At 38.9% G+C, this 14,446-nt stretch overlaps 1 protein-coding gene across 7 annotated transcripts in view; it reads right to left on the bottom strand.

The window, feature by feature from the left end:
- Window positions 1–14,446, bottom strand: part of VPS13D (vacuolar protein sorting 13 homolog D) — a 109,808-nt gene that overhangs the window by 12,780 nt on the left and 82,582 nt on the right. For 6 of the 7 annotated variants that reach the window (XM_075172527.1, XM_075172528.1, XM_075172530.1 and 3 more), the window contains 2 exons: window positions 14,164–14,296; window positions 12,122–12,317 (listed from right to left, as the gene is read on the bottom strand). The exons of the other annotated variant lie outside the window; for it this stretch is intronic. In XM_075172527.1, the coding sequence (XP_075028628.1) occupies window positions 12,122–12,317; window positions 14,164–14,296 (329 nt within the window). The remainder of the gene's footprint in view (window positions 1–12,121; window positions 12,318–14,163; window positions 14,297–14,446) is intronic. 7 annotated transcript variants of the gene reach the window in all.

The raw sequence follows: 14,446 nt of genomic DNA, 5'->3' as shown, positions 1-14,446 counted from the left end.
GCCTCCTTCCCAGTGTTGGGCTTTGGGGGTGCAGTTCCCAATAGGCAGATAATTTCTTGAAGACTTGATGCCTGAACCCGGAGATTTGGCACAGCTCTGCGATGGAATTCATTCACCGATTCAGACGCAGATGCTTTTAAGGTGTGTTAAAAATGCACACGCAGTGCAGTCAGTCTGAGTGTTGGATTTGGCATTAGAATGTCTCAGTTAGATGCAAGAATGTGTAAAATCATGAGCCAGACAGCTCCCTGCTGACTGCATATCTGAGGAAGCTTATATGCACCGTTTATTCCAGCAAATGCATGGAATATATTGTGCTTGTTAAATGTGTTCCCAAAATGCTAGTTTCAGGCAGAAACATGCAAATAAATGGTGCCTAGGGTTAAAACCTCCCACTTACAGTCAAATCCCTCCTCTTTTGAGGGATCTACCAGCTCAGATGCTGAAGACCTTTAGCTGACCCAATATACTTGTAGGAGAACCACAGCATGCTGAAGAAGCAACTGATTATCATGTAGGCTGTTCCTGCCTACTTCTTAGAGATGTAGCTCATCTCCCCCCTTCCCCTTTCTTTTGTATACAAGATCAAAACAGAATTGAAAACTATTCATTGGTTTTATGATTGTATACACCTTCTTCAGGCTCCAAGTTCAAAAGGAAGTAAGAAGAGCTCAATTAAGACCTCAAGAATCATGTCTTTAAAAACAGCAGATGTACTCACCCAAACGGCACGTTCTTAGGATGTCCCTATTACAGATCCAAGATCTGCGTAAGCTGTATGTGTTTGCATACTAGACAACTGCGTGGCACTTACACCAGTCATACTCTGCGCATCAGCCGGTGCTCAACCTTTGGCACTTGCTCCACCTCTGACTGTAACAGCTGTGCAGCTAACGAACGTTTTTTCAGCGCTTTGATATCATCAAGCTTAAGTTAACAAAACGTAACACTGCCATCTCGGTTTCCAGTTTCTCCCAGACTCTTCCTGTACTGATCACAGAGTGATGACTAGAGTTGTCACCTTAAAGTTTCCTGTCTCACAAATGTGTTGAAAAATGCTCCCATTCACATTCTGATTCAATGTAAAAGATACGGTTCTTAGCAGGGATTTCTTGCAAACACCCATCTGAAAAACATGAGCTGAACATGCCTTAGTGAAGATTAAAGTGCCCAGGGCCGTAACGTTACTATGCCTCAGGGCACAGTGCAAGGTCTTACAACTTTTGAATACAGTCTGCTGACAGGCAGGGCAGTGTAGTAGATGGAGCATTAGTCTTGTTTCTGTGCTCACGTTTATAATGGTCCCATCAAAACCCACCAGTGCTGGCCAAGCAATGCCCATTTGTTGTAAATGCAAACGTGGTCACCTTACTTCACGTGTTAACAGAAGCGTTCCCATATTGTACTCCTATCTTTCTGGGAAAGCAAATCCTCTTTGGGGAGGAAAGCAAACCAGAGGTCCTGCCCAGAACAGGACATGAACTGCTAGGTGTGCGTGAAGAGTTATGTGAAACGAACTATGACCACTGTACGTGTTTTCTCTTCAGACTCCTTATCTACTTTCCAGTTAGTACAACTAGGGCTGCAACAGGCACAGCAAGCTCTTCTAGCACAAATTTCACCTAACAACAAGCTACTCAGAAAGTTTGTTTTGGTTTTTAAAGTTAGCAGTTGCAAGAACAATCCAAATCAACTGGCTGTACTTACAAAACTGATAAAGAGCGTTCCACATGTTAACAGCAACATTAGGTGAAAAAATTATCTATAAAAATACCAGCCACATGCTAAATGAGGTGACATCAAGGCAATAAATAGCTCCATCTGTACGAAAGAGTTTGTGGAACAATGCAGAAGACATCTCTGAACAAAAAAGGAACTATGTATAAAGTAGTACTGAAAAAAAAGTGGGTTGGACTTTTTTTTTTGCAAAAAAAAAAAAGATCAGTTTTACATATTTTTCTCAGATCACTTTATAAATCTGCTGCACATTAGAAATCAGACACACATGTATTTTTTCCAAGTAAAGAAAGTTGAAGGTTTACATTTTTAATAGCAATGTGACTATTTCTGAATGGCAGCAGTATATATTACATGCAGTGTGAGAGGGTTAAACAGGACAGCCTCAACTCTTTATAAACTTTTGCCCTCTGGATATGTACTCATTGGCTGCTGTACAAGACTTGAGCTGTATTACACGCCTTAACGATATGGTTCAACTGTCGGTCAGGCTCGGGGCCTGGCAATAGGCCAGACCGCAATCAATGGGACACAAACCTCCCCCTTTCAGATCATCACGAAGGCTCATATTATCTCCTTTTTGTCGTGCTGGTTAAATTTATGGAGCAGAACCCCGAAGCTGCATTCCTTGGCTTGGGCCGGCCCACGCGGGCCTCCCTTTGTTTGGTACTGTAAGCGAGGCGTGCTTTGGAGGATTGCAGGGTTGTTAGTTCAGGCACTGACTGTTTGCTCATGACTGAAATGAAAAGAGTTCAGTGGAAGGGCAAAAGGACAGCACAAGTGTAAAACCCCATCCCAGCAGGCCCTGGGCTCCCATCTACAGGCTCTGGGCTAGGACTGAGCAGAAAACCTCGCCGTTCGTGACAAAGGGAAAAATCTGTCTAGTGACAGGTAAACAGCCTGGCAGTACGTTAGCACACACCTTGCCGCAAGGTTCCTTGCCTTCAAGTAAGCCTGTAATTACTACATAAATACGCACCTCAACTAATCTGGCTTAAAATACTGCTTAGAAGTGGTATTAGTTTTAAAGCAACGCTGTATCTTTTAATTTGAAAATAAAACCTGTCAGTACAAACACTACTACCTGTCCAGCCGCATGATTTAGTATTTCTGCCATTTTAAACGTGGAGTAACCTCAGAGCACCTGATGCCGTGATATTTATGCTTGGGAGGAAGACGTAGGAAGTAATTCTAGTAAGACACAAAACTACTGGAAATGCAGTATGCAGAAGAGAGAAGACTTTCATTTTGTGTAACAGGTATTTCCTACATCTTTGTATTTGGTCTCAGAATGGAAAAAGTCCACGTTTGGGTATGCTCAGATACTCTCTACTCAAAGCTTTATTATTGTGGTAATTAAAGGCCACTTCTTGATACAGGTCACAAAACTAAGGATGTAAAGAAGCCTTTAACAAGATCTCAAGGCAAAATCATCTGGAGTGAAAGCAAATGGAAAGACAACTTGAAAGATGGTATTCCAAATACACACAGGAGAAACAAAAACATACACAGAAAACCACAAGGACTCTCACTGATTATGCACGTAATATGAGGTACCGTCGTACTCATTCTTCACTACAGAAAATCCCTACGCTTCCCTCCATCAGTGTAAGACTAGTAAAACTGATTCCCAGAAAGCTGCCCCAGACCTGCTGTACCAGACTTCACCCCTTGGCACAAGCAGCAGGTATTTCAGGACATGAGGTCACACAGCCACTGGCGAGCAGTTCGTGCCATTTCTGCTTTAGAAATAAGTACATAAACAAATGCTATATTCCTATTGCATTACACCAGTTTCATCTTTCCTACTATTTTTATGAACTGAAAATACTAGTAAGAGGGCCAAAAGATATTATAAAAACCCACAGAATGTGTATTAAATTTTTTTCTATTCTGGGGATCGAGTCCGACTGGTTTAATGCAGTCTGATGATTTGTCCTGGTACATTCCAACAGACACGTCTGTTTTGAATAAACCTTTTGTTCGTTTCTGGTGCGCATACGCTTTCAACTTATCCCACCTAATTCTAAGCAAGTAGATTTGTGAATGGAAATTGTGAATACTTTATTGGCCTGTCTTTGATGACTTTTTAGTTTGTTCTGCTGATGCTAACGCATTAATATAATTTTTTCTTTTTCAAAGTCTCTCCAATTCCATTCTAGGAGATACCATTGCAGACTAGTTAAATCTGCCGCGCTCTGTAATTGTTTCAACCCAAAAAACTATTACATAGAATACACCGAAACAGCGGCATCATTTAGCGGAGTGCTTTCTGAATAAGGAAGGATCTAAAAAACACACGAATGCCCGAAAACAGGAAGCATACAACACAGTAAAAGGTGTTCCTTTTACTTTTTGGCCTTGGTGTCCAAAAGCTTTTGCTGAAATACAAGATAATTAGACAAAATATGCAGGCTCTAGAAATGCAAGTATTTTCTAAGGAAATAAAATTTTCTCCCTGTCTAGATGCATTCCTTTTCGTTAATAGCTAAATACTGTGAGGTGGCCACACAGTGTAAGAATTCCATTTTGTGTCACAAATGCAGTCCTCTTAATTGTCACTTGAAGTGTAAGTAGTAGAATAAATCTGTGGTAAATCCAACGAAGGATTTATCAGCTCTTTTCAGATGGAAGTTCTTAATTGCTTAAATTTCTGATGGCCTATGCCAGGCCTACGTGGCAGCGCCTTGGATTTAACCTAACCGGGAAACATTAGTTACCTATTGCAAACGTCTGCCTGTCCGAAAAGCAGCAGTTCCCCATGCCTTCAGAAGTGTCGCATTTGGAAGTGAGCCAGCGTTGTGTCCATTTTCAGCCCCCTCTCCTTTCGAACCAGACTGGCCTAATACAACATAATGCCTTTTTCTCACAAACTCGCACCTTTTCCAAACCAGTTATCATACACAACAAAATCAAGCTTACTCTGGTTCCTGTTCGGAACCCAGCCATAGCAGCAGTCCTTTGTTTGATGCAAGTTTCACTGGGTGCAGAACCCTTTAACCAGGGATGGAAACATACTTGCCTCTAGTTGTAGCTTACCAAGGCGCTAGTAAATATTTTGGTTTTGTGGAGACTACCACAGTAAGAACTCTGTATTCATTCATTTTTTTTGAAATTACTTGCTGCTAATAATGAATGGACAGCTAAAGAAAAACATAATTTCACATTTTATGCTCGGCTACTCAGTGTTATTCACTTCAACGTTCTCCATTTTCACTCACCTGTCCTCCCCTCGCAACGTTCCCGTCCAGGGCCCGTGTCCCTTTCTGTCCCTTAACCAACAGTCTGAATGCATCCAGGGTATCTTTCTGCCCTCAGACGTCATGTTAAACAGTGATGGTTTAGTGGAAAATCCTTCTTACTTACAAAATAGATGCTGGTATGTAGAATGACAGTTCAGTCCCTCATAGCGTCTCCTTTTTTAATGTTAACAGACATGTTACCAATGGTGAAACCCAGTGACCACACAGGTTTCTTAAAACAGGCTTTCGTTCAGTTTTAACAGCAGGAATACGTTCTGTCATGGCAAAGCAAAAAGGCTTTAGACAAAAGAAGTTACAGAAGTTTTAACTGAAGGATTAGCACTCCCTATTGGAATTTAAACCATCTAGAACTTCTCTGCTAATATGTAGGGTGCATAAACACCCAGAAGTACAATGCAACTTTAACCCTTGGGCCTGAAAAAGTGTCTTTTTAAAGTAGGTAAGGGGTTTGTTTTCAAGATTTCCTACCTCAGACCCGGCTACTCAAAGCCTAGCTCGTAAGCTCCAGAGGCTAATCAGATGTAATGTATGTAAAATGTAAGACCTGTATGATTCAACATTGCCTAATGCAAGCCAGTAATTGCTTATTTTTTCTAAAACCTCCTATTACTCAAAAACATTCATATACAGCAGATGTGAAAGTAACAACATCTATACAGTATTAACGAAGTATTATGTTGCTGCTGTAGGTCCGAACACTGTGGTTTTTTGTTTTCACTCCTTCCAAATAGTTAAATTGAGTCAACTTCAACAAAGGGGACAAAGACAACCAACTGTAAAGACAGCTGCTTTCACAAATATTCCAAATATAAGTGGTATCTAGTAATGCAGATACCTAGCAATAACCTCCTGGAAACATTATTCAGACATAAAGCAAGGTATTTGCAGTAATGCATAAAAAGCCCTTATAGTTTGGTTTTACAGCGGGTACCATGTCCATTCAACCCTCTAAAAAGGGAGGGGGATATGTTAGCGCAGAGTTTGTATTCTCCAAGTCATCCAGACTTCTGTTGGGTGCTAGGCAGCTGACAGTGCCTACCCACAATGAACAATGTATTGTCCTGGAAATCTAACATTATCGTACGTGCGGCTCTAGAACTATAGATTCAGCAGACTGAATGTTTTAAAGGTTCATCTTTCTTTTACTATATACAGTGGATTAAAAAAAAAATCATGACAACTACATGCATCAGAGTTACTTTCTTCAACCACGCAGAGCAAATTCAGCTTTATTGTGAAGAACAGAGCCTGTGCTCCCAAGTAATTACCCTTCAGCTCTTTCTCCTAGAGGAGGAAGGCAAAGGGAAAAAACTGCTTGTCAGTCCTGGAGGGGGGCATGAAAAAAAAGAAAAAAAAAAGCCACCCCCCTGTATCTCCTTGGGCTTAACTCTACTACCTTTATTTCTAAAGTCAGATCACTTTGAAATTTGTATTTTTATTTTTTGAAATAATAAGTTTTATTAACTAAAGACTGACTTCTTTAGGATTAGTCACTCTATGAGTATGTAGAGATTCAGAAGTTAAATAGGGGATGGCAGTGCACTCCATCCTCAATTCTCATGATTTTAGGCACTGCAGAAGAGTAACCACATGCCTCAACTGCCTGAATTCCTTCCATAAAGCTTTTACGGGAAGTAGACCGGTGCAGTGAATATGCAAAGCAGTCTTGACAGGATTCCACTCACAGTCAAATATAATCATTACTTGAGACTTTTCTGACAAAAGCCCTATTGATTTCTTGATGTACAGCATGTGAGACTTACTTCTGTGTAGTCTGGGGAAGACTGCAGTTCTTTCTAATCTGAGTCATTCCTTTGGAAATTCTGAGTAAGGGCAAGGAAAAAAAAATCACTCTTACAGAAAGCTGTAGAAAAGAAAACCATAGTCACAACTGCAAGCCAGAAGCGTCTCATGGCAGTAAGAAGCACTCTTTGAATAGGCAAAAGGAATAGAGAACCATTTTCTGTTCCTTTTTAAGGGTAGCTTCATTTATTTAGAAATCATTTTAGCTCTTAAATGGTTGATTATTGTCTCTTTTCAGTTAGGAAACTAAAATAGCTGAGGTGCATTTTCAGAAAAAAGATTAAGGTTTTAGATGAAATTATTCATACTGAAAAGGTACAGGGCTGCAGTCTGAGGAACTACTTCCCCCTCAAGAAAATCTACATTCACGTAGGCAACAAGCAAGAGTAGACATCTGAAGAACCGAACAGGATCTCCAACAGAACTACACAAAGTTACCAGAAGCAAACTAAAACCTAACAGAAGAATACTGAGCAGATGAGACTGGTAACAGAAAATGACTAAAGCAGGGAGAAGTGTCTACTGAGGTGCTGCAAAATGTGCGGGCACAAAACCAGGCTTGCTTAACTTCAAGGATCTAGTAAAAGCAGCATGTAAAATTATATTTGGAGAGGACAAACTAAGAGGCGTTTAAAACTCCAGTGAGGACAGTGAAGCACTAAAGAGCCTGAAGAGGTCAGAAATATGGCAGGAAATGAAATGGGATTCAACCTACAAAATTGCAACCTGGTTCATCTGGGGAAAAATAATCCAGAACACAAATATTACATGACAAGGAGATATTTGCAAAGCAGTAAAATAAAACAAAACATAAAAACAAACTCTTGGGGGAAAATAGCAAGCAGAAAACTGGATATCAATTTGCAATGTGATATGGCAGTAAAACCAGCCAACACAATTTTGGATGACTTGCAGAGCACAGCTTGTCACAGAAGAGGGATATGACGGTCCCTTTTCACACAATACTGATGGGAACTTACAGACTGGGGGGATTTCAAAGTAACAACAGCAATGGAAGAATCTGGATAGACTAATGACAGAAGAATGTAAACCCATAAAATCAGGTTCAGCAGTGACTGAAGATGGGAGGTAGGGTAACGCTGAGGAAAAGCCCATGTCTGCAGCCATTTAGCAGGGTGCCACTGCAGTAGAAGGGACAAACTTGCTCAAAAGAAAACAGATCATCTGAGAAAACAGTTCATGATAAAGACCTGTTATCCCACTGGGAAAAAAGAGGAAAGAGGATATGAAGGAAATCACACTGCCCAAGTGTGGGCAGATTAGACTGATAAATCAGCTAAACTGTCCTGTATGCAACATTTCCAGATTTACACAACACAATTAATCCTAGCTGATAAATATATTTTCTCTCTGGCTTCTAGGAAAAATCCTAGGAAGGGCTTACCAGGAGAAGAATAACACCTCATTCACCAGAGTCGTGGCCCATACATGACTGACATAACTGTAAAGACTCTTGAAGTCGGATCTAGATCAAGTCCAAGGACAGGACGGAATTTGGGACACCGACAGAGGTGTTAAGGTTCAGGCAATATTTATCTTTAAAACTTGAGAACCTTGAGAATATTCTCTTTGCAGTATATTAGCTGGGTTGGTGTTCCATACAATTAGGTACACATTTTCTGCTTCTTCTTCTTCTTCTCAGTATCTACTCAGGCTCTCGCGTCTACTGCTTTTGACCTTACAATCGAAATCAAAGCTAATAGAGATGGAAAAAAAAATTAAAATCGCCTGCTGTTGACATTGTCTCAAACTTTGCAATCTCACTGCACATTTCCGAGTGATGGCATGAAAATGGTGAACAAAAGAACAACTAGCACAGGCTTCTTTCCAGGTGAAGTACATTTAAAAGAATCAAATATTTACATAAGAATTTTCTGTGACCATTAATGGCTTGCCAATCTCAAACTATTCTTAACTAACAGAGTCTAGTTCCCTGACAGAATTAATTAGAAATGGGTAGGTCACGAAATTATCTCCTTATTTCTAAGTTTCACATTGTGACTATCAGAAAAGAACACAAACCCTTGCAACAACAGTTCAAGAATAATCTTAAACTTGCACTGACCTGGCAGAAGCCTGAGAGAAAGCCATAATGGCAGTTTCCTGCACTACTTGTTAAGTTAGACAGCTAAATATAAATGTTCTCTACGTGTGCTGCACTAGGACTTAAAACACGTTTCTAGGAGGGAGCTTTCCAAGCATATCTAGAGACATAACAGCTTTCCTGTTTTGAACTGGTCTTTAAGACTTTTGGCAGAATATGACAAATATGGAAATAATCAGAACTCTCATATGTGACACTGGAGTACTTGGAACACATAAAACCCACTCAAAAAAAGGTATCAAGTCACAGGCATTAACTGTTTATAAATTGGATGTATGCTGCAACTATTGTATGTTTTCCTCTGCATTAAAATGTAAAAGTATTAAGGCATCTTTATTCATAAATAACAAGCATAATAAATTATATGATTACATAATAAGTTGTAAGATTAACCTTGAAAAAGTCCAGCCTAAAGTCAGATTTAAAAAACATTTGCTTGTACTTTAAACACATCACCTTTTAAACTACCACCATAAGCTATAAAGCCATCGTCTCCATCTCAGCCGTGTTAGTTTGGCTCCATGTTCCAAACACAGGGTTTGTGCTAGCTGCATTAGTCCCAGTACAAATCAATTCATTTTGAAGCCAGAAGAGACTTATATCCATGTAGCATGATCACAGTATCACAAGCGACAGAGTCCTCCTCAGTCCTATTCAATTCAGTAACTTTGCTGGAATTAGAACATGCCTTATAGGAAAACCTACAACCTCAATTAAAATTCTTCATCTCACTCAAAACTGATCCAATGGTTAAAGTCAAGCAGCTGAAATTCAGGTCTTTTTAAAAATGCAACCATGTAATTAGAGAATTGCAAGGGGCTTATAATTTACGGTTATGTGTCATGCTATTTAAATGCAACTGTAATTAACTGGTTGACTCAACTTTGCACCAATACCGGAAACTTGCACATACGCTGTCAGTCTCAAGATAAGGTCAAGATGGCTCTTACCGTGCTTATGAACTCACATTCTTCAATTGTTCAAAACTACATGAGATCAGTTACTGCCATAAACTTATATTCGTCAGGGTTAGCTGTTTCTGTGTACTTAGCTTGGAAGAGTCTACATGGCCCAGCATGCTTAAACAGAATATTCAACTGGAGCCAGCAACTTGGGTTTGGAACACTGTTCTATTTTGATTCCAAACCACACATATTTGAACAGTTAACAAATGCGGCAGGGGGATATTGGTACACAGCAGTCTAAAAAATGTACAAATCCTTTGTTGTTTTTTTTTTTTTAATACGCCCGAAAGAACAATTTGGTTGCTTCATTATATAAGCACATAAAAAAAAAAAACCCTTACCAAACAAAACACGAGTGCAAGGTTGCTTATAGGCGGTGGTGTGTTTCTGGGTTTTTTTCCCCTCCTACATTATCTACATATTCTCAAGTACATTTGTTTATCTAAAATAAGTTTTGATCAGATTTTGTAAACTGGAGAAGTGTAGTAAGTGAGAAAGGTTTTTCTTTTTGTTTGAGGGTTTGTTTCCCCGCCCCCTGTCCCCCTTGTAGAAGGTTGCTGGGTCAGAAACTTTTTGCAGAGTGTGTGTAAACAGTAAAATAATTTCACAGTGCTTGTCTATGACAATAGTATTTCAGAATCTAGTGGAAGCAAAAGTGGTTCAGCTCATCTGTCTTAACCTCACCTCTTAATGGGCAGTTAGCAAGTTAAAGGGAAATATGTCACGTAGGCAAACACAAGCTAGAGAGAAGGCTGGTTGGAGGCTCTCCCTTTCCCAGTTGCTATCTACTTTGTCAACTGTTGATAACATCACCGCTACTGTGCATAGTTTGTATCTCATACAAGTATGACAAAACGTGAATTTTAAGTATACGTGCATCTTGAAACAAACTATAATAAAAACACAGCTCAACTGGTAAGACAACTAACAGTATAGCCAGGTGCTTCTCCCCACCTTTAAATAAATCAATCAAGCTGTACAGTCACAAAATTAAGACACGTGCAAGCAAAACAATAGATTTGTTTTCTCAGGGATGCACTTAAGAGTTCTCATGTAATTTTGTGGATGCATATGAACTTACCAAATTGTAATCCTTGACCTTTTGGTTTTACAAATCAAGCTAAGTACCAAATACGTAAGACATACATGTAAACACTTCCATTTTCACAAGAAAGTACGCCTAGGTTCACTCTTCAAAGTTTCCTGCACCTCACTCACACTTCATCAGGCTTATTGTTCTTTACTGAAACACTGATGGTGGACACTTCAGGACTCCAAGCATGGTATAATAAAACACAGGAAATGGAAAAACCAAATGGGAAGACAAAACAACCAGAAAACCTAACGTTTTTCAAACATTTTTCTCTAAGTTTTCTGCCAATAAATTTACTTAGGATTTTCTTTCACTTCTTCAGCACGCAGGATCTCACGTACGTACAACAGGACTTCTTGGCATAGTACTATCATATGAAGTAAACTCTTGGCCACAAAAGAGTAAAAAGAATCTTCTCTCAGAGCAGCCTTTTTAGAACTTAGCCCTTTCGCTCTTCCACACTCACAGTCAGTGCTAGTGAACATTCATTTACTTTAAACATAATCATCATTATTTTGTAGAGACCACATTACACTAGTACTGAACACAGGAAGCAAGGCAAGGCATCTGTCCTGATGTGCTGACACTTAACATCCACATATGTATGGGTAAACAGATAAGCACGTGGACATAAGGGCATATATCCACGCTTTCTGTAAGTAAGAACTATTGTACAAAACGAAAATTAGAAGACAATGACACTATATTGATGCCAGAATTCTTCAAACCTTTGAAGAATTGTTTTTCTACACAGCTAAATGGAAGCTGGAGGTAGAGCAGGGGGAAGAACTCTTCCCTTTCAACTGCATAAGGATTACATGGTGGAAGTTTAATCTCATTATATATAGCCTTCTAAAAATTTTGCTTTATTCTAATGCTGTAGCTTAATAATTCCTATTTTATGTTGCAGCTTTTCCGTACAAATTTCACTCTTGTTACAGTATCAACAAATGCCATCTATTAAAGAAAAAGCAAACTGAATTAAATGGGCTACATCAGTAATAATAGCTCACAGTAAATTTGATTAAATTCTTGTTTCTTTGGGTAAGGAAAGATAATCAGATCAGAAATTGCAGCAGGTATTAATACACATTTTTACAGTATTATTGATTGGAAATATAAACTGTTCACTGACCTGGGGCCACTTAGAGTTGCAGTGTCCCTCACTGCCTGCGCAGTTTCCGATGCGAAATCCAGAGCTCCAGCCACAGGTTTGGTTACTGTGCCAACCAGCCCTTTCCCAAGGCCTGATATGAAACCACTGACACCGCCTTCAGTTTTCACACCTTCAACTGTTGAAGTTATTACACTTGTCAATCCTCCAATGATACCTAGCGAAGACAAGAGCAGCAAAGTAGGCCAGAAGTATTGCCTCTCGAAATCACAGAACCTTGTCACAGCTGATGCTGTCTGCCTAAATGATTTACTGTCAAGCTCGACAGAAACGTGCTGTGCATTTAATGCGATACAAAAAACGTTTCACAACTGATTACATTAGCTAATAACTTTATACTTTGTATACGTGGTATACACATATGCACAGAAAATAATATCCCACAGAAAAAGATTTAATTCATTATTAAATATGTGTATTTTTAAGTATTTCTGTACTGTGTTATTTCCCAGCTGTATTTACACAAACAGTCCTTATCTATTCCTGAGGTGAAGCGGTTACTTACAACGTGACAAAATTCTGTTACCACAAAAGCTTATACAATTTGAGACAGAAAATAGAAAAGTGCATTTCTCCGCCAGAAAAAGTCAATTATTTTAAACTGGCATTGTGTGATTTTAACTGTGATGCTGCCGACAGACGTTTCTGTGCACATTTCCATTGCTGAGAATCTGACTGCTCTGAAGAAATCAAGAACCTACTGAGGCTTCAAAAGACGTGGAACAGTTCATATTACTGAGAACACGCTTTACAGATTTCACATCTCCACGATTAGAGTACCAGAATTTTTAGTGAACTGGCTTAAGCCCTGATTTAAAAATGGATACCACCATTTCGCTCGTCAGCTTTCAGGAGCCAGGTACTCTGTTAAAGTCTGTAACTGAAGTACAGACCAGGCAGCATCTTAACTTCCAAACTCGAGAAGCACGAAGTATTTAAATCACTTCTCTTGAGTAACTATAGTTTATGGTTAATGCCTACATTTCAACAGATAGGATTTAACAGCTATTTGCTTTTTTGAAAAAAATTGAATGGAAAGTATTTAAAAACTCCACAGAATTAAACTAAAACAGTCCTGCTAATTATTGGATAATACAACACAATGCAGTGTTTTTGTAATTGACTTTCCTGCATTCGTACCAATGTAATTTATATCAGACTTTACAGCACACTGGTGTGAGAGAAACCTTCTCACGATCCATTTAAATACCTACAGTGTCTCTTCGTGACTAAAGTCCAGCATAAAGACTTTTGCTCAGCATAGAGAAGATTGCCGTTTTAGTGAAAGCCAGATTATCTTTACACAGGCTGTAATAGTTGCACTAAAAGACTGACATTTAAACAAACTGAGTCAAGATGATGCAAAATATAAATATTTGATTTAAACTTGGCTTGTATTGATTTAACTTTCTTCAACAGATAAATCATGAACTAAATTGATGTGAGATTCTGGCCAAATTAAGACTAGTCCTCTGCCTTTTACACAAATTCATTTCTCTAGTTCCTAGTAGACTTAAAAAAACCAAAACAAAACCACAAAATAACCCAACTGGTGAAATGTTATTTTAAACTGATGTACCAATTCTGAGGAAACTCAGGTTTCTGGAACTGAAAGCAAACATAAGAAAGCTACAGTCCAACCATACTAATTTTTATTTTAATGTCTGGCCTTCAAAAACACTGTTTGCATGGGTATTTTATGACTCTACAAAGAAACTGAAGTTTTGGATGAACTTTCTTTGAAATTTCATTTTAATTTGCAAAAAAGCTGTTACTTACAGTTACATGTGAAAAGACCTTATTCTTAAATGTAGTTTCTGTCAACTTGAAAAACAAACAATCCCCCCACTCTGACCTGCAAGTATTCAAATTCAAATATAAAGCCTATGATAGCTCCACTTCCCTGGCTTCAAATAATCACCCAAGAGAAATACAAACTGTTCTTTTCCATCTGATCATTACTTTTAAGAGAGAAATGAGTTAAAATTACAGTTAAGGGTTACCATGTGCAAGTCCGTGGATTCCAGCTACAAGATGTTCTCCACTAGTTGCAGCATGATATCGAATGTATTCTCGTTCGGTTTGATGTCTGTTATCCATTGTCTTTCCCAAACCATCTGACAAGGTCCCAGCGAACTGTAAGAGAGCAACCTTTTCTGTTATTAAAAGACCAAAAGGTGTTTCTCTTATGTAGATTTACTGAAGAAGATTCCTAGATTCTAGTTGTGAAATACAGATTTATACAACTTATTTTGTTCCACGTACACAGTCACTCCAGCTTTTTTG

Source organism: Calonectris borealis, chromosome 23 (genome assembly GCF_964195595.1).
Source record: "Calonectris borealis chromosome 23, bCalBor7.hap1.2, whole genome shotgun sequence".
NCBI lineage: Eukaryota > Metazoa > Chordata > Aves > Procellariiformes > Procellariidae > Calonectris > Calonectris borealis.
Note: the sequence above shows the minus strand (reverse complement) of the source record. Positions and strands in the feature narration are given on the sequence as shown.